Genomic DNA, 26,571 nt, shown 5'->3' with positions numbered 1-26,571 from the left:
ACACCTAAGTTATTATTTTTTTATGAGTCTCCCTTGGTCCCTTCCATGCTTGGAATTCCTGTCAGGAAATCCACATTAAGAATCTATGTTAAGTTTTGTCTTTTTAAAGGACTCCTGTTTCTCCAGCAAATCTGCTATGACTAGAAGCTGTGGGTATGTGAATAGGGGTCTCTACTCTCAGAAGAAAATTAACAGACAGGCTAGGGGGCATCATTTCCATGAAAAGAACACCACGTGGAGCACTAATTCTTACCTCTCCTCAGGCGGTTCATTTGATTCCTTTATTCAAACAGCAATAACAATAACAGCTTCACTGCTACCAATGGTAGATTTTCTGTGTTCTATGTACAAGGGTTGGGGCAGAGTAGAATGGGGGTCAATTTACAACTGGTACATTTATTTAGTAGCTAGACTTTTCTAGTGCTCAAGTCTCTTTGGGGTTACGATGGTCAGGTCAGCGTATTCTTTCTGAAATGTGCCGTCATGGTTCCCATTCACCATCAAGCTTCATTTACTTTATCTCTTCCAGAAATGTGTTGAGATCTGGTCCAACCAAATGCTTTTAGTTTCCTTTGCTGAGCCGTCTCGGTTCTCTTTTGTATTCCTCCACTTTAGTTTTCACTGGGGCCTGGGAAGGGAGGGAAGGCAAACACATATGTTTAGTCTGTCATCTTAAATCTGGAGTGCCACTGGAAGCTTTGGACAGGGGAATAACATAGATAACTTTAGTGAAAGGATCCCAGGCTTCACTGCTGAAAGCAGGTTAAAGGGGTGGGATGAAAACAGAAACAGATTAAGAGGAAGCTGGTGCGAAAAGAAAAAGTTCATTCTAAAAGATTGAGGATCCAATTCTCTCTCTGCAAACAAGAAGCATCTGGGACTTTGGGAAGTCAGGTACTTCACTAAAATAGCTCATGATTCAAAATCCAATAAACCAAAAACCGGATTTCACGTACCCAGGGGAGAATGACAAACAACCTGAATAGCCAGAACCTAAGGAGTTGCCTGATGCTAATGGCTCACTCACTTCTCCAACAGGAAGCACTTCGGGAGTTTGACATAAATTCTTCCTCTCTATGGATGTTTGGGAGAATCAGAGATACTTTTTATTCTACTAAGGTGAGATAAGCCTAAGTGTGAAGCACCCAGGCTCTGGCTAAAAGAAGTATAAATGTTCTGGGTTACTGTTTTGTTTCTTTATTTGGTTATTCAATGCATCATAAGTATGAATACCCAATCTGCAATCAGAATGCTTGCCTGCCTCCCAAATCATAGACCTGTGACTTATTAGCAGTGGAGTCTCACACAATTGACTTAATCTCCATAAATCCAGTTTTCTTATTCATAAAACCAGGGTGATAATAATTTCTACCTCAAAAGATTATTGGGAAGATTAAATGATATGCCTGTATATGGGAAGCAGTACGATGCCTGGCACATACTCAATACCTTATAATTGATAATAATTACTTTAAGGATTGAATGTTTGTGTTCAAAATGCCTAAATGATAAATATGCATGAAATAAATCCAGGACCGAGAAGCTGCAGGATAAAGAAACACATGCACATTTTATAGCATTTTATAGCATTCATCCACTAACAGACTATGTAATAGAAATAAAACAGATTAGACTAAAATAAATCGAAAATAAGTGGGAAAACTGGTTGTGCCCAACATCAATCCTAGAAGCAAACACTCATTAAAACCATGAAAGAAACTTTAAATGAAAATGGGGAAAACCAAGAGATCTTTGAATGTGTAGTAATTAAATGAAAGTTGGGTTAGCTCTTCGGAGTTATCTTGTTCCAAAGTGAAATTTTCTGTATGTGTAATCAGTAACCCTTGACAGCAATTGTGTCTTGAATCTCACTCTGGGAATATAACAAAAGCTGGGTATCTATTGTTTGCCAAGGCTAAACACTATCTTATGATCGTTCTGGTTTTTGTCAAGATCTCTACTCTGGATTTTATCAGGGAAGGAATTTGAGCTGAAAGAACTGGGTTAACAGGTCAAATATAAGTAGCTTTGAGAGACCAAAGAAAAGAGGACTGCACTGTGACTGGGGCATGACTGTGCACACCTGTAATGCCGACACTTGGAGGCTGAGGATGAAAGATCATAGAGTCTGACGTCAGCCAGTCCTACCTAAATAGAGAGGCCTGATCTCAAATCACCATTGAAAACTCCATTGTGAGTTTTGAATCCTTTCTTCAGATTCATAAAGTAATGTACCAAATTAATCTTAGAGGTTGGTATGTGTAGTGTACGATAGGGTAGGGCAAATAACAATGGTTTCTTTTAGATTCGTTCAGTGGGTTTGCCCATCACAGAACACTTGTGGACGTCAGAGGACACCATGCAAGAGTTGGGTCTCTCCTTCCTTTCACTAAGTGAGTTCTGAAGATTGAACTCAGGTCTTGAGTCTTGGCAGCAGGTGTCTTTACTCATTGAATCCTCTCTTTGGCTCTCAGTAACAGCTATGCACTGTGTATCTCAAAAAAAAAAAACTATAAATGATTTTGAAGGCATTTGGTCTGAAGAAATGATAGGTGCTGGAGGAGACGTGCATTTAAAAAAATTCAGGTATAAAAATGTATTCATACTTTAGACATTGCATGGTAGCTCACTAATATATGCAGGTTTTATATTTTCATGTATCAGTTTAAAAAACTAAAAGGCTATGACTACATCTGTTAATATCACCTAAAAGTGAAGTCTAGCTTTAGAATTATTTTGGGTTAATTAGATAACAAAAACGCCAAATGATATTTTCTCAATATCTTCTAAATGCTGTAATCACTTTTAGAGGCATTGTAAAACTCAACTCTCCCAATAATCACATGAAATAGCTCCCCCCCTTTTTTTTAGAATGAGATCATAGAACGTTGGACAAGTCAAGGATCTTGCAGTAACATACAAATGGTCAATAAAACACCTAGAGTTTGGGCACGAGTCTACTGAGAGAAAGGTTGATATTAATCTCAGAGCTGTGAAAGAGATTGGGGTCAGCATGAAATGAAGCAACCATTTAGTCGGCATGTACCATATAGTTCATACATTTCTTTAAAACCGTCAGCCAGATACTCTATTACCACCCGAGAGGCAGAGCCTTTTATACCTATCCTGAACACAAGGAGGCCAAGGGAAGGATGGCACTCTATGGTTCATCAAGATGGACCAATGGCCAGCACAGAAACAAATGCCCAAGCTCCCAGGCCAGTGCAGTGCCTGACAACTGACAAGCAGAAGGATAGGGCTCATAAACACAGGCCTTGTTCCTAAGAGATTCTGGCTTCACTTTGTGCCACATTCTTAACCCGCTTCCTAGAGACAGAAGTCAGGAATAAGACACAGAAGCAGCGAATTAAAAGGACAAGCCAGAACTTCAGCAGACAGAGGTAGAGGAGTTAAACCCCACGTCTGCCTACCTCCCCAAACCTCTCTACCTGACACCTCGATGGGCACTCCTTACATCTGTGTGAGGAGGTACAATTTCATTATATTTTCCTTCCATTCAGGCAGATAGGCTAGGCTGGTAGCCAGTTCCTTCTGGATGGGCCAGGCCCAGGCCTCAAAGAACGGAGCCAGATTCTTCTGCACTTGCTGTGAGAACATCTTCGCCCACAGATTCATTTTGTCAGCAGTGTCTGTGGGCAAGTTGGTCTGGTTTCTGTACTCAGTGAAGAGACGAATAAATGGTTCCCAGCCAAAGGCCTCCTGGAGCTAGAAAGCGAAAGTTGAAAGTAGGTGAGAGACATCCAATCCACAAAAGTAAGGTCCAACACACACAAGTTGGTCAGTTCAACCTGCTAAGCTTTAGCTTTGCATTCATCACTGACCATTTTGCATGCTGGTCTCATGCCCTACTCTTTCAATTACTAACCTTAAGAAAAGTGTTAAGAAAAGGCTAACCCACTGCTTGGCAGACCCTTAGTGAGTGACAGTTATAGAAGCAGCTCCAACGATTAGTGTTTCCCACCACTGTCACTGTTTATCTACTCATGAGATCATGAAAATAACTATTCGGTAAGAACATAGGGTTTTAAAATTGGCTGGGGTGGAACAATCCTCATTGTCTTTCACAGTTGCAAGGTTAAATTCCAACAGCTTAGAAATCCCTTCAAGCCTCATTCATACTCACACTAATTCACAAGGCCACTAAAAAATGGCCTTCAGGGAAGAAAGTGAATCAAATCAGGTAGAAGTCTATAGACAGTCTAGATAATTATAACAAAGAATGAGCTCTCATGTTAGAAGTCGTCATCTTCTGGGGCCATTGGAAAGAGCCCATCATGCCTGACAGAGACACAGGGCCTGTTTAAAAGTAACCTTCCTGAGACGATTGGAACAAGCCCATGCTAGCCAGGGTCACAGGGTTTTGGAGTTAAGGGGCCGCCTCGGTAGTTAACAGAACCAGGACATCTTCACTGTGTAGGTGAGCCAGCTAGCTCACATAAGGAGAAGGTAGCAGTGCGTATGACCAGTGAAGGATCTGAACAGGTGGGAGAACCAGAATAAATCATGCCAGGCTTCAGTCCAACATGATGTCATTCCTCAGAGTGATTCGGGCTCTGGGGCTGAAAACTGGGGCACAGAAAGACAGTTCAAAGGCAAGGTGAATCTCCAGCCCCAAGGCAGAGAGGAGTCCTGGATTGCCTACAAATGGTGGAATCTGTGGCAAAACTAAGCCATAGCAAGGAAGCAGTATATTCATCAAAGGAAAAATTGGGTCACAACCCATCATGGAGTGTGTGAGGAGGGTGGTTTGATAGCTATGGAGTAGGAAAGGCTAGCTTCAATCATCACCATGTCTGGCTTAAAAACCACAGAGAGTACAGTATATTTATAGTCCTCCATGTGCCTCCACCAGATTTAAGATTTCTCAGTGCTATGTTCTCTTTACCTCTCTGTGGAGGTATGTTTGACACGATTGAGGCAGTGCAGGGCTGTCTGCTTTGTAGGGTCCTACAAAGTGTTGTACCAAGAGGCATCACTATATGTTGTTAACCCTAGACTCTCTTGGGGTCTCATGTGGCTGAATGTGGGAGGCAGATGTGATCTCGGGAAGAGGACACCAGTAGAAGGCGTCCTCGATAAGGTAAGTCTTATAAAATATATAGATTTATGATAATTAAGACTGAGCTAGCATATAGGAAATCCTAGTCAATTGGCCAGCAGCATTGTAAACTAATATAAGATTCTGTGTGTTATTTGGGCGCCCATGTGGTGGCAGGGCTCAGTGGGATGGAGTAAAGACTTATCGTTACACAGATGGAGTGGGTGGCCTCCAGGGTCACCTAGCTTATCATTTAACCATGTGGCCTTGGTGGTTCCACTTGTCTTATCACCCTCCAGGCTTTCCCAGTACCTGTAAGTATGTTTCCAGCGCTGTCCAGGCATTCCAGTTCTTGATATTGGGCCCTTTGCTCAGGTAGATTCGGACTCTCTTTTCCCGAACAGGGGGCCACAGGGCAATATTGGCTCGGCTTCGAGGTATGCCCAGGACGGTTTCATGAACATAAACACACCACAGGTTGCAGGTGGCTTCAGTGGTGTGTGGTGGGAACTCCCACTCCTGCCTCTGCTGGTTGCGGCCCAGCTCATGGACAGGGCCCCACAGCCCCTTGGTCCTGATGAGCTTCTCATTGATGAGCTCCTGCACTGACTCCAGATGACACATGATGGGGTACCCGGCATGCATCCAGCCTGGGGACACGAAAGAAAGAGGACAGGGTCAGCATCTTCCCACCTCATTATTAAATCTGTCTCTGAACTGTTTCTTTTCCAAAACACACAGTAGCCCCAGGAGCTTTCTAATATCCCTGCTGTTCCAAGAGGTCATCCAAGCCCAGACACCCCCAGGTTTTTCTTCTACTCAATCTGCAGTGACATTTTCACCTTTCTTCTGACATGAGCCCTGGGGGAGTATGGGTTGCTGAGGGCCATTCATGCTGCTATGGAGTGTTCTGCTTTTCTGGGATGGGGGGTGGAGGCACCCATGTGAGACTATTATAACCCTTTCTCAAGTCCTCCGAAGATGCCTCTGCCCCATTCTTTGATATGGGGTTCCCTACACTGACGCCACATTACAGGATGTATTCATGCAATGTAAAAATGCGGATCTAGGAAATGCCCCATGATGCTTCCACGTTTGTACCCAGCCCCTTTGTTTAGGTTTCTTGGCTCCTTTACAAATAGTTGAGATTCCTCCAGTCATCTCAGCTGCGAGGCCAAAGACCACCACTGCATTTTCTCACTTCTTGACAGATTCCTTGAGCGGAGCCTAGCGATACTCAGGTGACATCTCTTGACTTCTTTGATGACATTTCTTCTTAACACACAAACCAAAGCTACTTTTTATATTGATGCAGTTTCTCCCCTTTCCATTTACACAGCAAAGGATATATCTACATGTCTTGCTAGCAAAAACGTTTTTAACTCTCTCTGCCTTCATGGCTGTGGGAAGAAGGAAAGTGCTGGGGGAAGCGAGTGCCACTCAGAATACCCACCAACTGAGATCTGCACATCGGCCACTATCCTCTGCGGCAGACGCAAAGGGAAGGGCTCTCCGCCCAGCCTTGCCACAGCCTGCATCACGTCGTCCCAGAGGCGGAGGAGTGGCTCCGGATTCTCCAGAGCTCGGAGATTTGCAGTTGGCACAGTCAGGATGAGGTTGTCAGTGGCCAGCTCTCCCCACGGACCAGGATGTTCCTGGAGACGCCTCTTCCATTCTTCCTGGGATGTCTCCCCTATGAAGAAGGGCAACAGACCCTGAACTGTCTTTATCAAATCCTTCAAGTTAAAACATACATACAAGTTGGGCCCCAGGTAAGAACTCAAGATGAGAAAGCTAGCCACATCCCTTTTCTCCATCTTTCTTGAAAACCTCTATGGGTACGATTTTATTTTATATTTTCTTGGCACCAAAGCAGAACTTAAAGAAACCCACCACCTGCCTCCTGTCTACTCCTGGTCTACTCCTGTCTCTAACAAACAGCCCCAGGAACAACTTCATGCTCAGCGTCTCCCACTTCTCAATGTGCACCTTGTGGTGCCGACTTACCTAGCTTGTAGTATGGAGCACGGACAGCCCCCTTCACGGTGATGGGCACAGACCCCAATTTGCTATTCTGAGGCACGATGATATAAAGGAGACCTCCCCAGAGGCAGGTGATGGATTTCACGGGCTTGTCCAAGCAACACCGATTAATCACCAGGGGGCCTCGGAACAGCTTACTGGCCCTGGTCAGGTCATCAGTATGGCAGCCAATTTGTATCTGGAGCGGAGAAATCAGTCTCACAGTGACACGGAGTATGTGTGGGTGGTAGAAGAGAGAATAGGAGGTGGATTCAAGAAGGGGCTATGACCCCATTTGCCATTGATGATGTCATGTATGATAGTCATGAAATTGTCCATTTCTTGAGTTCATATGTCTTAAGTTATGACACGGAAAGTAAACTAATATTCACCAACTGAATACCTACAGAATGTCAGGCAACCTTCCATTGAGATCTCTTAGTCCTCTCTAAGGACATGAGTCATGAGAACAATTTTTAAGAGGAGAGATTCCTATTTTGAGGCAAGATCATGACAGAGTCCTTGCGCTCCAGAATGTATCGCTTTGATATATTTTGTTATACATCAAAGCAGAGATTCCTCATTGTTAAGAAGGTAAAAGGTTTAAAAACTGACCCAGATTGCCAGTAGGGCATTACGCAGACAATGCCACCTGCGGTATAGCAAGGGCATTTGGATTCTGCATCAGGGGGCGAGATGGGGAGGGGCCTCACCTTCAGGTCCGCAGAGGCAGCATCTTCGGGCAAGGAGACTTCTATGATTTGCCGTCCAGGTATATAGAGAGCGGTGCTCATCCAGCAGTACCGAGTGCCTGTCAAAACACAGGAGCGGCAGACGTCACCCCTGCTCTGCACATACCCCTGACGAAGTCAGTCACTCCTTTCCCGGCTACACTGCTCTCACTCTTCCAAACACTGCCCGAAACCCAACCCCTGTCTTCCTGAGGAGGGAGGGAGTCAGAATAGCGACAACCAAATGTCCCAATACGGCAGCAGTCTCATGCCCCTGTTCTGCTGATGCCCACCAAACCAAGCTTTGATCCTCCTGCCACCCTACCTCGGTTGGTGCAGTTGACATCCACGGTGATTGGGGACTCTGAAGGGCGCAGATAGAGGCTGCTGTGCATGTCTTCGATTTCTGGGACTAGTAGTGAGAGGTCACTTCCAGAGTGGGCCAGACCTGTGGCCAGGGAAAGCATGGCACCCCGACAACAGTCATTGATGACAGGGTTCTCTCGGGTTGCCACTGGGAGCCGATAGCGGCTCAGCAGCTTCCTCAGGAGTCGGTGCACAGACATGTAAGCGGGGATCTCCTCTGCAGGAATCTGCAGGAAAGCCGCCCCGTCTGGCCCCAGCTTGGCTAGCCAGCCTTTCTCCACATTCCCTCTCTTCCTGCCCATTATCACTTCGAACTCTGCCAGGGTGGAGCGGAAGTGATAGGTCCTTATTCCCAATTTAGGGGTGCGGAAGGGGCCTGGGTTGAGGCTCTGGCTTGTGATGCTGATGCCAAAAGGGTTGAGGAGCAGGTTTCCTGGGAAGCGAGCCAGAGGGGACACTCCTGGGTTCTTAAAGGCCCACCACCAGGCTTGGGCTCCAACAAACAACCCACCACCCTCTGCTACAAACTCCTGCAGCTCCTTAACTCCCACATCACTTGTGGGTTCAAAGCAATAGACGCTGGCATCACTGGTCAGTTGGGGCTCAATGCTGGTGTCTATACCCCCTACTGCGAGCAGACCACTTAGTGTTCTCAGCTCTGTCTGCACCACAATCTTGCCTCTGCGGCCCCCGTCCAGCCAGCGGACAGCATTGAGCAGAAATGGGCCGAGTTTGCCCACCGTGAATAATACTTTATGACCAGTTACAACCACTCGGCCCCTGCCATAGCGGGCGGCCGCAATCACACAGCCATGGTAGGTATCTAGCCCCAAGGGAAATGCCAAAGCCCCATGCACTAGTAGCTGGGATGGGAAACAGTCCGAGTTGGTGATGTCCAGCTCTGAGATGCCATGCAGAAGTTCATCTCTGTCTTCTGAGAGGTCGTCTTCACAACTGCAAAACACACACACACACATACTCCCGATTAGAAGGACACTATCCGCAACACAAGGGCACTTGTCATTTTTTAGAATGTTGTAGAAGATTTGGGATAACAGAGGCCACCAAGGCTGTGACGCTCATTTCCAGACCACCACGTCCTTAAAGGAAATTGTGTAGAAACTCTTGCTGTGTTTATCTGATACTACACTTAAGGCAGAGCATTACAGACTTAAGTTCAGTCCACCCATGTATTCCAGTATTCAAAGAGTTACTTGAAGAATTGTGATTTTGTTCTTATCGTGAGTTTCGTTGATACACTTCACACCACTAACTTGATAGAGGCAAAGTCTGTGAAAAGCAGAGTTAGTTGTGCTAACTATCTCAGAAGATGGGGTGGAGGCCGTCATCAGCCTCAACTCTCCTGAGACTTGTGGTCCCTTAGTGAGAAGGGATCCCACATCCAGAATTCCACCTGTCCGAAGCTTGCCCAACACCAGTGCTGGCTGCTGTGACACTTTGCTCAGCACCACCTTTTCCCTACCCATAACCCACCACCATAAGAGCCTTAGGCCACCTATCAACTCCAAAGGGAGATTTGAGCCCTGGATGCTTAGGACAAGCTCCACATGCTTGCAATTCCAGAATTGAATCTATTGCTTCTGTTAGGTGTCAAACTATGGCAATCATGTGTCCGGAGGCAGCATAGAGGAAATACAAAATGGGTGCCGATAGCCAATGGATTCTCAGTTCCTGTGCTGTACAGAGCTCTGAATGGTTTACAGGGAAATTGGGGCCTCGATGCCAACTGGCCGTCTCTTTCCTTGAGGCATCTGCCATAAAAATAACTAGCTCTTCTGGCTCCAATTTTACTTCTGTTTCATATGCCATTCTAGATGGGATAGAAGCCAGTAAATAAAATAAAGATAAACTCATAATACCACCTGATCTTGTATAGGGCACAATCAGCAAACTGGGAGAGGGGGTATTTACTTAGGACACAACACAGATGGAGTCAGATGAATGGCAAACCTGTGGGAAGAGAAGAATCTGGAATACATATGAGTAAGAGAAGACGGAGCGGGGAAAGGCCAGGATTATCAGTCATGACCAGCCCAGAACTTCAGCGCATTATGTAACGGACAAGATCACTACACACTACAGCATACAGATGGCCAACAGGTCTACCGAAAGGTGCTTACTACCCACCACTCACCAAGAAAATGCAAGTCAAATCCACAGCCAGGGAGTGCTCCCCATCTATTAGAATGAGTATTATCAAACTGTCGAAAGGTATCAAGTCTGACGAAGACGAGAAGAAAGGGCAGTTTTTGCACAGTTGGTGGGAGTGTCAACTAATAGAGCTATTAGAGAAAATGGATTGGGGAGTCCTTGAAAAACTACAATAGAGCTACCATGTGACCTATCCAACCCTCTGTTGGCTATGAACCCACAGCAAACAGGACCAGTGCCTTCCAGAGACTTTCCTGTTCTTTGCAGCATTTCACAAAAGCCAAAGTGAAGAAGAAAATGTCAATGTTCCCAGTGATAAGAAGATAATGTGTTATGTGAAGTTTTGGGGAGGACATGACTTCATTTCTTTGGGGCAATATTTAGGAAAGAGATGGCTGAGATAGATGCTGCCAGTCTTTCCATTTTCTGGTCTTGTACATTGTCTTGTCTTCCACAGGCAATCGGCCTAAGGCAAAGCTGCAAGTGCTTTTTCCTGTTTGTTTGTGGTTGCTATTGTTCTTTTTTTGTTTGTTTGTTTTTCCTGTGCCATCATTTAGAAGTTTTTAGTTTTTCATTTGTACTTGGGTCTAGACCTGCTTTTGAGTACTTTATGAAATATGCTAAGGGTCATCTTTCCCATCAGGGTATCAAGTTGTTCCAGAACTACACATTGGAAACTTTTTCCTCATTGAGTCAATGCCTCTGAACTATGCTATTTGTTTCAATGACAATTTCAATTTATCTACCTTTATGTTTCAATCGCATCATTGACTTCACCACACAGGAGCTGGATATCATAAACTCATCAAAAGGGTGAATAGAGCATGCAGTGAGACAGTCGGAGGGAGGAGGGTGACATGGCTCAGTGGGTAATGGTATTTGTTGCACAAGCCCAGAAATCCATGTAAAGGACAAAGGACAGAAGAGATTCTGTTGTCCTCTGACCTCCAGAAGTGCGCCAGGCACCTGCTCCTTCATCTCCTACACCCCTCTCTGTCACACACACACACACACACACACACACACACACACACACACGCAAGTAACAACAACAATAATAATACATTGTTAAAAGATAGTTTGAGAGACTACATTCATAATCCTTTTATTGGAATATATTGTTCAATTCTTAGATTTTACTAATAGCTATTGTGATACTTCAGTGTATTTAGACATGTCTGAAAGTCTGCTTCCCAATTTTCAATCTCTATGTCTCAAATGATGGATAGAAAAGATGGCACCAGTTATTACTCTGGTCTCGTTCTCATTTCTAAGGTAAAAACACTCATCATTTCATCTTTAGCAATGTTTTTATAGCTGGACATGAAGGCACATACCCGCAATCCCTGAACTTGGGAAATGGGTGCAACAGGATTTAAAGCTCACGGCCAGATTTGTCTGCACAGTGAATTCAAGACCAGCCTGTATTATATGAGACCCTTTCTTAAAAATCGCAATGAAACAAAATAAAATTGACAGAACAAAATGAATGCCTCTTTTCAGACTGAAGAAATTACTTTTCATATTGAGTGTTTTTTGACATTTTATCATGATTGAGTATGAAATCTTGTCAAACATTTTGTGTGCATCCATTGAATTCTATAACCATATTTTTTTCTAGTTACCATGCTAAATAAAATTGGTTTCAGATTACAAAACCAGTCATTTATATGCAAGATAGATGAATTTTGTTATGATATATATTATTCTTTTATATATTAAATTATTTCACTTGTTAATATTCAATTAAGAATATTGTGTCAGGCTGTGGTACCACACACCTTTAATCCCAGCACTCAGGAGGCAGAGGCAGGCAGATCACTGTGAATTTGAAGCCAGCCTGGTCTCCAGAGCAAGTTCCAGGACAGCTGGTGCTGTTACACAGAGAAACTCTGCCTCAAAAAACAAACAAAAAAAGAACTTGGCATATTGCTCTGTAGGTTCTTTTTTTCCCCCCTTTAAAATGCCTTTCTCGTTTTATTATTATTATTGTGTGTGTGTGTGTGTGTGTGTGTGTGTGTGTGTGTGTGTGTGTGTGTGTGTGATGTGTACATGCTAGAGGTTTATATTGGTTAGGTACCTTTCTCAATCACTTTCTGCCTTATTTTCTGAAACAGGGTCTCTTGGTGGACCTGAGTTCACCAACTGAGCTGGCCTGCCTGGCCAGCAAGCCCCAGGCAACCTTCTGCTCTCCTTCCTCAATGTTAAGATTACAGGTAAGCTACTCTGGCTTTTCTTTTTTTCTTTTTCTTTTTTTTTTTTTGTGGACTTTTGGAGATCCAATTCAGGCCCTAATGCTAACACAGAAAGCTGTTTATCTACTCAACTATCTCTCTAGCCTTTTCTCTGGTTTTAATATGACAGAAATGCTGCTGGTAAAGTAATAAAGTTGAAGATGATTTACTGTTACATTCTGAAAGAATCTCTATTTGCTCCTCAAAAGTTTGATAAAATTGGTTGGTAAGGCTATCAGTGACTGGGATGCTGCTTGTGCTCTTGTTGGTTTTAAACAAAATTTCTATTTTAGAATTAAAAGAAAAATGGATAAGTTGTATAATACAGACAGTCTGTATCTTTGACATAACTACTGATAACATGTTAAGCAGTCATGGTTTAGTTAGCAGAACTAAGACCTTAACACAGGACAAGTGCTCAGCCTTTAACTAGACAGGTGGTGAACATCATCCCAGCACCCATTCGGGGTGGATTTCATAATGAGCTCTGTCAATGAACACAAATCTCGATATTTTTTGTTATAATAATAATAATAGAGTTATTATTAAAATTATTGACAAAGTCTTCTTATGTAGTTTTGATTAGCTTATTACTCACCATGTAGACCAGGCTGGCCTGGAACTTGCTATGTAGAGATCTGGCTATGTCTGCCTCCTGAGTGATAAGATTAAAAGCGTGTGCCACCATGCCTGGAAAACTGTATAAATTTTACTTGCTTTTCTGTTAATATCTTCTAGAATTCAATCCAGGTAACTACCTTGTACATACTGGGTGCTGTAATTACAATTCAATTTATTTTAGTATACATTGGCTTTTTTCTTATGTTTAGTTTTATAAGATGTGTCAATCAAGAATTCTGTCCATTTCATCTGAATTGAATAATTTGCTGGTATAGATTATATCAATTTTCTCCCTATCCTTCTAATATCTGTAGATCCACATGAGTGGCCCCTCCTTCCATTCTTGAAATTTTTAATTCTCTCTTGTTGTCATGATCAGTTTATCTAGTGGTTATTATTTTGCTGTTTTTTTCAATTAAACAATTATTGATTTTACTGATTAACCTATCCTACATATTTCCATCAATAACCTCTAAGGATTTGCAGATATTTCTTGCAAATACTTGTCTACACCTGCCCTGTTGTTTTTCTAAGCCACTTGGGGAGACAAGCTAATGTTTGTTTTCAACTTTTAAAATTTGGAAATCTCTTAGAGTACTCTGAAAGTACAAAGATCATCCGTGGCCAGTATCACTTCACTAATATTCAGGATGGAAGGGACACATATAACATTAACTTGGAAGTTGGCTAATTCAGGTTTCAGGGTAGTATTTAAGTGAATGTGTTTAGAGTATGTGAGTGTGCAGACCATGGTCATTTGCCCAACGTTCATTTCCATGCATGCCTGATGACTTTGGGAACATAAACAGATCACACTGACCAGAAGATCTGAAGGGAATGGTACCCAGAAGGATAACCCGAGGTTGCACCCTGACACTCTCCTTCTAGGTGGAAAGAGTTGGAAGGACAGTCTAAGAACCCACTGTACAGTTACTAGCCTTAGATTCGTTTCCAGATTCGCCTGCACTGTAATGCACTGTGTCTTGATACACAGTTTACATAGTGTTTTACATGTCTTCCAGATATTGTCACCAGAGAGACTTCCATGCTGTTCATGCTCAAATCTTCGTAACTCATTCTCAAGATAAGAAATAATATCTGAGGCAATATATACAATAAAGTCTGAAAGAACTCATGGGTAAATAACCAAAAGGGAGTTTGAACTCATTGCAGATGCTCTGATTTGGGGTTAAAATGAGACAAGGTGACTTCTTTCCAAAAAATAGAGAGGACACAGCTTGCCTGATTAATTTGTCATGGACATTTATTAATTTAGTTTATTTATCATTCTTCTAAAGGCCTCACTGGATCTTCCTCACCCAACTCTTCTCCCATCAGTCAGAATAACAGTGTCCTTTGTTCTGAGAAAGCTAAGAATTCTTACTTATAGTGTGAAGTGGCCTAGTGTACATTTTCTGCTCTTGAGATGACCACAGCTTCGAGTACCCTTCATTTCTCAATCTAATTACAAATCTAACGAACGCTTGCTGAGTATTTATTTATATGTTGCATGTACAACACTGTATGCCTATAAAACAGACCGGGATACACTCTCCAGACCCTTCAGTGAGGCTTGCCTCTGTACCAGCATTGTCTCCTACATTCTCAGATGATCATTTGACCCCAGAGACAAAAAGTCTTTTGAAAAGCCTAGCATTAGTATATATAACTATACCATCTCTTTTCAACTCAACTTCCAAACCCACAACTTCCTGTTTCCATCCTAACCCCTAACCCCTTTTAAACATTTCCAAATGCTTCTCACAGACCTCCAGACTTTGGCCCATAGGGTTTCTCTGTTTCCCTTTTTCTAATAGTTTCCTTTTTGCTGTAAGGAAATCATGCCAATTCTTGTGGTCAATGTTATTTTTTAGTAATCTAAGTGCTGAGGAATATCAGACTCAATAGAAATTCTTCTCCTCAAAGAGCTAAGTGGATTGGTCTGGGGAGGCAGTGTCAAGAAGACCTTGCTCATCCAGAGCCTCAGAGTATTAAAACAAAAATCTGACTGACTGTGGCAAATACATGTCTGAGTTTCAAATTCTTTTCCTTCAGGAAGGTACCTGAAGATGGAATCATGTCTGCTTTTTAATCTGAGACCAACTTCCCACCTCGGTAAAATACTCACCTAACTAAGACAGGAATCTTAGGCATCTTCTTAGAAACTTTAAAGACAGTTGAGTCTGCTTTGTTGTCAGTGAAGTACACACCAGCCACACTGGTCACTAGATTCCCAGGAAACGTGAACAGAATTCTTTCATCTTCACCCTGGTTAGCCCAATCCCAGGCTTGGCCTCCTATGAGCAAGCCACCTCCGCGTTTCACAAACTGGACCAGCTTATCAGACATGGATTCATGGTAGGCATCGATACAGTAAACTCCTATGGAGTCATTCGCTTCGGGCTCAATAGTTGACTCTATTCCACAGCTTTCAAGGATTTTCACCAATGGTGATAAAGATGTGTGTATACCAATGGAAGACTCAGGGGAGGAACGAAGCCATCCAATGGCATTGACAAGAAAGACAAAGAGCTGGCTTTCCACCAAATAGTCCTCATGAGCTACTACCACCATGCGACCTCTGCCATAGGAAGAGGCAGCAATGAGGACCTGGCCCATGTCATTCACCATCACAGGAAATGAAGACTCTCCAATAAGAAGCAGTTCACATGGGATAGCATCCTCAGGGATATCCCAGCTTGTCACTCCAGTCATAAGTGCCTCAAAGGCAGCAGATGGAGTCGCCATGGTTCTGTAGGTTTCTGCAGAGAAAAAGAACAAAGGTCCAGTTTAATGAAGAATGGTGAAACAATCAAAAACCAAGCAAAGTTCTACTCCACCAGCTATGGCAAAGACCTTACTGTGCGATAAGACTGACATTGAAATAACTGAGTCTCAATATCCACGCATTTAGTCCACCCCTTTGGTCACACTTAGAAGAGTGTAGATTCTATTCCACCACAGAAGGAAATGACACAGAAAGGAGGGCTGGTGGTAGATTTGGAGCTGTTACCATGTTGCCAGGTCATGCTGGCATTGGAAAGTGAGAGACTGAAACATAGAGTAGAATTCTATCAGAAGGTACAGACAAAGAATATTGAAATGTGTCTGAAGACTGAGGAATATCAAGGACTGCTGGCAAAACCCAGAAACTATATTAGGGGGCATGGAACAAATTCTACTTCTGAAACTCTAGAAGGAATCAGCTCAAGCCTGGGTGCTAAAAATTTAACCCTCTAGAACAGTGGTTCTCCACCTTCCTAATGCTGCAACCCTTTAACTGAGTTCCTCCTGTTGTGGAGGCCACCAACCATAAAATTATTTCACTGCTATTTCATAGCTGCAAATTTGCTAGTGTTATGAATTGTAATGTAAACGTCTGATATGCTGGATGCAACCCCTGTGAAAGGGCCATTTGATCCCCAAGGGGGTCATGACCCACAGGTTAAGAACTACTGCTCTAGAACTTTGAGGAAATAAAATAGCATCATTTTAAGCCACCCTGATTGTAATCATTTGATATGGAAGCCTCTGAGAACTGGTGCAGTGGCGCAGACTGTTCTGGTCTTACGCTCCTCCCACGCATCTCAGCTTCCTCGCTGGTCTTATTAACCTCAGTTTGGAGCACATAGAGCACCAGGCTGAGTAGTCAAGGATCTCCAGCTTGTGTCAGTCCCAAGCTGAGTAAGAGGAACATGAAAGATTTCCGTGGCTGAATACCAGGTCCCAGACAACCAGAAACAGAAATCAGACAATTATGAAGTTGTACCAGTTTCTTCCTTGCACCCAAGACACAGCCAAGGAAGGTGTAGTTGTGTATATCTGCTTTCAAATACCCTTTGCTTCTTCTCTGGGAGTGACAACTCAGTGCTGCTCTGCAATCTACCAGCAGTGTTCAGTCATGTGCACATATTTGTCTGGTTAAGAGCAAATCACTCACTTCTTTATGTGAAAAATACGGAATGCCCACAAAGTAGACAAAGAAGTCTCATCTGTTGTTGGGTATGGCAGCCGGTAGACTGCGCATTTATTGACTGTGATTGCACAGGTCTCCTCTTTTGCAGCTGACATTAAGACGAATGCTAACCCTGAGGAATAATGGCTACGGCATATGCTTTTAACATATCTCTCTGGATCCCTGGAAAAGTCCGTGGCCTGTGTGCTTTGACTTCCACAGCCATAGATGGAAAGATCTGTGTCCCAGGTATCTAATAATCTCAAGTCCCTGCTGAAAAAGTGCAGGGACAACCTGTAAGAGCATGTCACTAACCTACAGAAGCCCTGACTTTAGAGCTGTGTATGGTGGCACATTTCTGAAACCTCAGCACCTAGAGGTAGAGGCGAACTGCAAAGAAAATCCTATTATCTTCAGTCACCTCATGTGTTGTCAAGTAATACAGCTGCCTCTGGAAATTGATATGGCGGTCTATGTCAGGAATTCAAGGGCAGTCTTGGCTACATGAGACTCTGCCGCTGGGAGGGGGGATTCCCTCACAGAAAAGAGCTTTTCTAAGTAAAATTACATGAGCCAGATGCTTTTAGCTGTTAAACCCCAGCGTTGACTCTTTACCCATCTCAAAGAATATCTAAAGGATACAGCCAGCCAAGAGCTGGTAGGAAGAAGCTCGTCCCTTCCTCGCCCCTCCTGGTGCCCACAAAAAAAACCAGGACAGCAGCCCAGTGTGCACAGCCAGACTCTGTCCACTCCTCCAATTTTATCCCATTTCCATTTGGCCACAAGCCCTTCAATGTGTTCGCTGTCAGTTTGCCAGCACACTGCCATTAACCCAATTTGGTGCTTTAGTAATTCGTGTCTGGACTGAAGGAATCTGGTTTCCAAGTCTCTCGGTCTGTTCCCACCTTTTTGCTTCAGAAAGTACTCTAATAATATTGTGTCCTTGAAGGGGAGTCCACAGAGCTTCACCTGTGTCCACTGGAGAGAACCCAACTCCCTTCCCCAGCCTGGCTTTCCATAGGGTAGGTGGCAGCTCCTGCAACTTTACAGCTGACACCTCTCTCCTTCAAGCCTTTGCCAGGACAGTCTTGACTTCTCCTCCCTCCCTCAAGCTTTCGAAACAGGACAGACTCTCCTTGCCCTCCTCTCCTCCCTAAACTGTTACCTTGAACAGGCCCTGCTTCCATTCCCAACTCCCTCTCAGGCTTTCCCCTCTCACACCGCCACCGCTACCTTTCTGTCTTCTGGAACTCTACTTTTCTAAGTTAAGATATACACAGAGGAGGAAATTCGAGACTTTTTCTATGAAAAAAAAAATCAATGCCACAAGTTAGGCAATAGGAATATATATTAAGGTTGTTAAATATCAACTAAGAGAAAGAAGAGACAGAGTAGAGAAGACAGGAAAGATGAAGGAGGACGGGAAGATGATTAATGGGACCCATCCATACAACCCTGTAACAAGAGCTGCAGAATTAAATATATATACATATATATATGTTCATATATATTTATGCATATATATATATATACATATATATATGTATATATATATATATGTCCATAGATGCTGAATGCCCCACAAAACTACAATGAACACCATAAGTGAAACCTGGAAGTGGACATAGATCAAAGGCAAGGGAGAAGAGAATTCATACTCATACTTCTACATAATTAGTTGTTCTCTTAGTTAGCTTGTGTGTACATGAGCTAAATCTATTTGGCAGCTACTTAGAATGATCTAGATAATACTGTTAGTGAGGATTTCAAGCCCCTGTGTAAGTTTTGAACCTATTTTCTGTGGTTAAGACAACAGTAACAGTAAAGTAGCAACTGTAGTAATGACAGTCATGGCAATACACACCCTATCAACTTTCTCATAGTATAGCACATAGTTTATTACATTTATTTAATTCTGAGAAACTTATGACACATATATTATCACTATTCTCATTGCACAGTGTCTGGGGAAGAAAACTCCAAGTCTTTCAAAGAGTAGTCAGGGAATTTGTCACTGGCTTAATATCACATTGGTGGGTAAGTGATGAATCTAGGATCCCAATACAAGAAACGCAGAGCTGAAGTACAGTTCTTTAAAAATATTTATCTATTTTATGTGCATGTATATATGTGTTGGATAGTTTTATGCCAGCTTGACACAAGCTAGAGTCATTTGAAATCAGGGAACCTCAATTGAGAAAATACTTCTATGAGATCCAGCTGTAGGGTATTTTCTTAACTAATGATTGACGGGGGACGGCCTACCCCATTGTGGCTGGTGGTCTTGGGTTTTATTAAAAACAATAGGATGAACAAGCCAGTAAGTTGCACCCCTTCATGGCCCCTTTATTAGCTCCTGCCTCTGGGTTCCATTCCTGCTTGAGTTCCTGTCCTGATGTCTTCAGTGACTATGGTGTGGAAGTGTCAGCCAAATAACCCTCTCCCTCCCTGACTTGCCTTTGATCGGGTTATTTCATCACAGCAATAGTAGCCATAACGAATATGATATGTGTCTGATAGCATGTATGTTGACCATATGCCTGCAGGAGTTGACAGACATCAGAAGGAGTTGGATTCTCTGGAACTGGAGTTACAGGTGGTTTCAAGCCACTGTGTGCGCTGGCAATCAAACAAAAATACTCCTAACCACTGAGCCATCTCTGCACTCAAGAGCACAGTTCTTAAGCAGCGGCACTATTTATTAGCATCTTGTAATAAGTTCCAGGTTTTTCTTTATACTCATAGGAGCTCCATGGAGGCCACAGCTAAACACAGCAGCCTTGTCACCGGACGAAGGGAAGAGGCGAAGAGTTTTTCTTTCATATAATTTCTCATCTTTTATATTGCTCTCCATAGTTCCTATCCCCGTCTCCGCTGTGCTAACTATGGTCCCTTTGAACTCACTACAGTTTCCTTCAGAGTAAAAGGTATCCCAGGTACAAGCTACACAGCAGGGAGAAAGCAGACATTCTAGTCCCACCGCACAGCAGTCCCAATAGACTCAAACATAGAAGGGGAAGTGTGGCCATCTTGGGAAAAAGGATCCCCACAGCTTGCATTTCAGTTTGATTTCAGATCTTGAAACAAAGACTTAAGTATGTGAGATTAGAGGATGCATTTTATGATTTGCATCCCATGGATGTGTGGCTGGAAGACGGTATGAGGGCAAAGGCACCGCTGGGGTACTTCCTAGTTGACGGCTAGCCTGACCTTGTATTAATATCCCTAACACGATTTACCATGTCTTCTCTCTCCCGGGTCCTTTTCTCTAAGAAGCCTTTCTTTCTTTTTCCTTATACATTGTGTATTTTCCCCCAATGTCCACTACGTTCTGCTAAACCAGAACGAGAACTGATTCAGTTCTGTCTTTTACACCCCATCCTATACAGTTTCCACGACGTCTTCATTTAATTTTAACTTAAGAAATTGTTTCATTCACTCATGGCAAAGAATGTGTAATGTGTACAAGAGGATAGACAACAAAAACGATAAAACAACAACTAAAAAAGCTAAGCTTCCATACACTTGATAAGATTAACAGTATCCGCATCCCCCCAAAAAGAGTATCTCTCGATTTCCCACCTAGGATCCCTCCGTCCCATCCTGCACAAAAAACTTGGCTTTTACGGTCCCACATTCCTGTCTCACCACACTGACCCCTGCATTCCACGGCTCCCAAGGGCCTTTCTCCCTCTAGCTCACGTTCGTTCCCTGTGCCCACTGAGTCACTGAGAACAAGGCAATTGAGGGCTCCGACCCAGGCGTTGAGAGACGCGCCCTTTGCCATGAAAAGCCCAGGTGCTGCCTCCTAGCTGTGAGTCGGCTTGCCCCAGAGGGATTCTACCAAATTGGCTGTGTGATAAAGATCTTTTCCAAACCACCGGGGGCAGCCACGACTACGCAGGAGCCTAGCTAAGGCCTCGGCTCTCTCCTCCTTTCCTGTCCCTCTAATGGCCAGTCTTCAGAGTATGTGGGTGACGTCAGAGGAGGGGTGGGGGCGCAAGAGGAGGGAGGTTTGGCTAGTGTAGAGGAGGAGGGCAGCCAAGTGGAAAATCTCCGGCTGCGGATTCTCCAGGCCTCTGGACCAAGGACTGCCCTCTTCTCCAAACACACCCACACTCCAGGCCCCTGCGAACAATGCGGAGTGGGCCAGCGATCTCGGTCCCAATGACCCTGTTTGCTAGGCTCAACAAGCCATCGGCTACCTGCGTGACAAGTACGCCCAGCCCCCTCCTCTGAAGCCTCGCCTTAGCTGTGGCCCCTGCTGGTGGGGCCTGTTTGGATTTGGCCCACACAAAGCGGTGGCTTACAAACGTCACTGTCAGACCCAGGCCAGTAGGAGCAAAATAAGATAGCGGGGTCCGAGGTGGGGGTGGAGGGTGGGATGCTCGGCCTGGGAGCCAAGCAAAATCACCGTCAGATGGCAGGCAGGACGCACCAGGGAGCCTCTGTCCAGATCCGGACACACCCAGGCCCGCAGCACGCAGGTCCCTCTCGCAGGTCGCCGGCGTCCCCCGAGTAGCCCTGGCCTTGTGCCCCTCCCGCCTCCAACCCCGGCGGCCCCAGCCCGGGTCCCCGGCTGCTTCGCCCCCCGGCTGTCCCTGCGGGCCACTCACCCTGCGATTGCACCAGGGCAGCTGTCTTAGCGCTTCGAGGGCCACACGAGCGGGCGGGCCAGGGGCTTCTTCTCTGCAGAGCACCGAGGCGTCTCAGCCTCCGCTGAAAGCCTGGAGCGAGCGGGGAGGAGACCCGAGCTGGAGGAGAGGAGGGGTTCCTAGCCAGTCTCCTCCCCACTTCCTCCCCGCTGGAGTGCGAGCCCGAGGGGCGGCGCTTGGCAGGAGACAAGGCTTCTTTGTGTCGCTGGCTCGGGTGACCAGGCATTGAGGTGGATTAGGGACACCTAGAGGAGGTCTCATCCTAACAGTGTGGATGGCCGTTTTGTTGAAACTTGTGTGGGTTATTTCAATTTCCTAGAACGGCAAGGAATGAACAAACCGAGGCCTGCACATCCTATTCTGTGAGTTACTGAATGCTTAAGCAGAACCTAAATCTCTGTTTAGTTTAGGATGGATGGACCTTGATATATTATTGCCCAGGGATACACACCAATTGCAGGAATTGTTGAATACGCTTTCGTTTTTTTTGTTTGTTTTTTTGTTTTTTGTTTCTTTTGTTTTTTGTTTTTGTATCAGGGATGAGGAAGGAAAGAGACCTATCTTCCTGTCAATACTGTGTGATCTGAGGAATAGGAGAGAGGTCACTCACTGTATATAACCCACACAGATGTGTGTGACTTTGGTACATGCAAAATAACATTTCAAAAGAACAATAGGCAGTTGAAGTGCATTGTTCTGGGATGCTTTTCCTTCCTGACAATCAGCTGACCCCTCTTTATGAATCGCCTGGTCCTATCTGGGTGATGACTCCAGCTGCTATGCCACCAGGTCTTGTAAGTAAAATGCAGAGAATGACTGTCGGTGGTGGTGGACTGATTCAAACCTTAGTGCTGCACTTCACCAGCTGTGTGGATTGAAGCTACTCAATCTAGACCTCAAGATGGGGATGATGAATGAATACCATTGTCCCAGATAGAAGGCTTAAACAGATGGGCTAATACTTGTTTTCAAGTGAATACCAGGCATAAATGAAACTGTATGACTATCTGACAAAATAAGTAGTCAGAACCCCAAGTGTATTGTGTTTCAGGAGAAATTATATATATATATATATATATATATATATATATATATATTGAAAAATATATATATATATATATTCTTTCAATTCAAGAAGGGTTGTGATACACACACACAAACCACACTTCCTTTCCCAATCTCCTTTCAATAGCCTTTCTCCCAAATAAATCATATGAATATCAACCAAAGGTCCTTTGGGCTGGTGAGCTTAGTGGCAGGGTTTATTAGAGGGACCACCTGGAACAAAACCGAATAACCAGAATTCAGGTCCTGCCAGGTAAAGGCCACACAAGAGACAGGAAGTACAGCCCCTCACTGCATTCCCAGCTAAGAAAGCAGGTTGCTGACATGCTTACTAAGTATCGCTCTGATAAGAGAAGTCAGGGTAAGATCTCATAATGAGTTTCAGGGTGAGGGGCAGGGAGGTCCAATGTCAGAATTAAAATGCATGCTGCTTATGTAAAAATACACGTAAAAGGTAAAAAATTATATGGGAACAATACAAGCTAACATGCTTTCAAGGAAGGCTAGGTTTCAGAAAAGGGGCAGGAGGGTAGGAGAGCACAGAAGAAATTGGGGGGGGTTACGAAGGTGATAAAATGTCAGTATCTGAAAAAAAAACTGCACATTTTTGTTATGTGACTTTGAAACACTTCATAATGAAAAATGTCTAAGGGCAGAAATCATCGGACTTTTGTTGATGAAGCTTGGGGGTTGGGGGAAGCAACCCGTTGAGCAAGAGCTGGATAGGTAGACATGCGCCGAAGACATCGAGGTGGGGAAACCACAAGACCTAGCTTTTGACCGACACCAAGAAGCCTTGAGCCCAGAGCTTTGCCTTGTCCCAACATCGCTTGCTCTCAGGGACCTAGGAAATTCGGTCTCTTGCCGGGACTGCAGCAAACCCCAGAGGCCCTCAGCCCGGTCTGGGTCTGCTCTGTTCTGGGTCTGCTCCAGAAACTGTCTTTGGAAGACTCACCCTGGGCCCATAAATTTCTGTAAAGGGGTCACTATGGTAGGAAGGGCGTCCTTCCTGCAGGGGTGTAACCAGAAATACACAGGCAGCTCAGAGATTTGGCGTGTGGTGGTAGAAGGGCTGCAGAGAAGAGCAAGAAGGAGCTAATCCTGGGAGTCGGATGAGGGCGGAGCTCCGTCAGAGGCCTAGGTTTGCCCAGGACTTGCTTTCTGTAAGATTCCAAACCTGGGACCCAATGCAAGAGCTTATCCTGGCAGTGAAGAGGGGAAATAGTCTCTCTCTCTCTCTCTCTCTCTCTCTCTCTCTCTCTCTCTCTCTCTCTCTCTCTCTCTCTCTCTCTCTCTCTCTCTCTCTTAAAATACCCAATAAGCAGTGACTGATTTTTAAGATTGACTTTGCTAGGTTAGCTTCAGGCTCCACATTTGCCTGCTTCTGTCCCCCTGGCCCCAGTGCTGGGTTTACAGATGCAATAGGTCTTAATGTTAAAAAAGACACAATGTGTTTCCAAGGATGAGTGGTGTCTCCTGATATCGACCAGTACTTAAGAGCCTTCTGGAACCCCCTCCTTTCCCTCCCCACCCTCCTCCATTCTCCTTTCCTCTCCCTTCTCTCTCCCTCTCTTTGGTCTCCCTTCCTCTCTCTCTCCCCTCAAGATTATATTATCATATGTATACTCATCACATACATCGTCATTATATATTATTTACATAAGTATCTAATATAGTCAAATAGTTTTAATTTTGTACTAGAAACATGATACAGAAACTATGCCAAAGTAATAGATTCAGTTACTTCAGACAAGAAATTGTATTACTTACTAATTTTGTTCCCCTGACATATACCCTTGGTCTTACTTCCAACGCTCCAGCCTCCTGCCTCAGTTTCCAACGTACTGGGATTACAGATATGTGTCATCATGTCTGGTGCAACTGTGTAATCACTACTTACAAATATTCATTCTTCATGCACCTCATTAACATTTCAATAAAAACCCATGTTGTTTTGCAATAAAAACAAATAAATGTAATCAATTAAAAACTAGATTCCTGCCTAACTGCTGGTAGTGACCTCTTTGTGAAACCCGTATGAGGGATTTTTGAATTTTGTTTCTAGTCCTGAGTCTATTTTTTGCATTTTATTTTTTCAAATTAATTTTTATTTAAATTAAAAAGACCCCAACATAAATCAAGCCACACTGAAGCTATTAGAAGACAAAGTGGGAAATACCCTTGAATTAATTGGTACAGGAGACTATTTCCTAAACATTATACCAGTAGCATAGACACTGAGATCAACAATTGATAAATGGGACCTCCTGAAACTGGGAAGCTTCTGTAAGGCAAAGGAGACAGTCAGCAAGACAAAATGGCAGCCCACAGACTGGGAAAAGATATTCACCAACCCCACATCTGACAGAGGGCTGATCTCCAAAATATATAAAGAACTCAAGAAGCTAGTCTCCAAAACACCAAACAACCCAATTAAAAAGTGGAGTACAGAGCTAAATAGACAATTCTCAATAGAGGAATCTAAAATGGCTGAAAGACACATAAAGAGTTCAACATCCTTAGCCATCAGGGAAATGCAAATAAAACAACTCTGAGATACCATCTCACTCCTATCAGAATGGCCAAAATCAAAAACACCAATGACAGTTTATGCTGGTGAGGATGTGGAGAAAGGTGAACACTTCTCCACTGCTAGTGGGAGTGCCAACTTGTACAGCCACTTTGGAAATCAGTATGGTGACTCCTCAAGAAAATGGGAATCAGTCTACCACAAGATCCAGCAATTCCATTCCTAGGCATATACCCAAAAGAAGCACATTCATACAACAAGGACATCTGTTCAACGATGTTTATAGCAACGCTATTTGTAATAGCCACAACCTGGAAGCAGCCTAGATGTCCCTCAACCAAAGAATGGATAGAGAAAATGTGGTATATTTACACAATGGAGTACTACTCAGCAGAAAAAAAAAAAAACAATGGAATCTTAAAATTTGCAGCAAAATGGATGGAACTAGAAGAAAGCATTCTGAGCGAGGTAACCCAATCAAAAAAAGACAAACATGGTATGTACTCACTCATATGTGGATTTTAGACAGAGTAAAGAATTACCAGCCTACAATCCACACTGCCAGAGAAGCTAGTAAACAAGGAGGACCCTAAGAGAGACATACATGGTCCCCTGGAAAAGGGGAAAGGGTCAGGATCCCCTGAGCAAATTGGGAGCAGGGGAAGAGGGGGAGGGAGCTTGGAGAATGAGAAGGGGGGAAGAGGAGGGATGCAGAGGACATGAGGGAGCAGAAAGGTTGAGTCAGGGGAAGAATAGAAGATAACAAGAATGGAGATACCATAATAGAGGGAGACATTTTTGGTTTACAGAGAAATCAGGCACTAGGGAAATGTCTGGAGATCTACAAAGATGACACCAGCTAACAATCTATGCAACAGAGGAGAGGCTACCTTACATGCCTCCCCTGATAATGAGATTGATGACTGACTTATATGCCACCCGATAGCCTTCACCCAGCAGCTGATGGAAGTAGAAGCTGACACCCACAACTAATCACTGAACTGAACTGGAATCCAGATGCAGAGAAGGACGAGTGAAGAGCAAAGGGGTCCAGAGCAGGCTGGGGAAACCTGAACATCGGGGAACTCTTGCTCCCCAGACTGATAGCTGGGAAACCAGCATGGGACTGATCCAGACCCCAGGAACATGGGTTTCTGTGAG

At 44.0% G+C, this 26,571-nt stretch overlaps 1 protein-coding gene across 3 annotated transcripts; it reads right to left on the bottom strand.

The window, feature by feature from the left end:
• Positions 1-246: 246 nt before the first annotated feature.
• Positions 247-21,934, bottom strand: LOC100753518 (TRPM8 channel-associated factor 1). Of its 3 annotated transcripts, none has more exons than XM_027389786.2 (9): positions 21,777-21,934; positions 15,334-15,967; positions 8,138-9,132; positions 7,795-7,892; positions 7,067-7,280; positions 6,513-6,752; positions 5,372-5,709; positions 3,432-3,726; positions 247-628 (listed from the first exon to the last, which is right to left on the bottom strand). In XM_027389786.2, the coding sequence occupies exons 2-8, from the start codon at positions 15,951-15,953 to the stop codon at positions 3,472-3,474; spliced, it is 2,760 nt and encodes a 919-aa protein (XP_027245587.1). In that variant the 5' UTR covers positions 15,954-15,967; positions 21,777-21,934; the 3' UTR covers positions 247-628; positions 3,432-3,471. The 3 variants fall into 3 exon arrangements, with proteins under 3 accessions (XP_027245587.1, XP_027245586.1, XP_027245585.1); XM_027389785.2 differs by having other exon boundaries at positions 3,450-3,726; XM_027389784.2 differs by having other exon boundaries at positions 3,476-3,726.
• Between the last annotated feature and the right edge of the window lie 4,637 nt (positions 21,935-26,571).

Source organism: Cricetulus griseus (assembly GCF_003668045.3).
Source record: "Cricetulus griseus strain 17A/GY chromosome 1 unlocalized genomic scaffold, alternate assembly CriGri-PICRH-1.0 chr1_0, whole genome shotgun sequence".
Lineage (NCBI taxonomy): Eukaryota > Metazoa > Chordata > Mammalia > Rodentia > Cricetidae > Cricetulus > Cricetulus griseus.
This window is presented reverse-complemented; position numbering and strand designations above follow the sequence as displayed.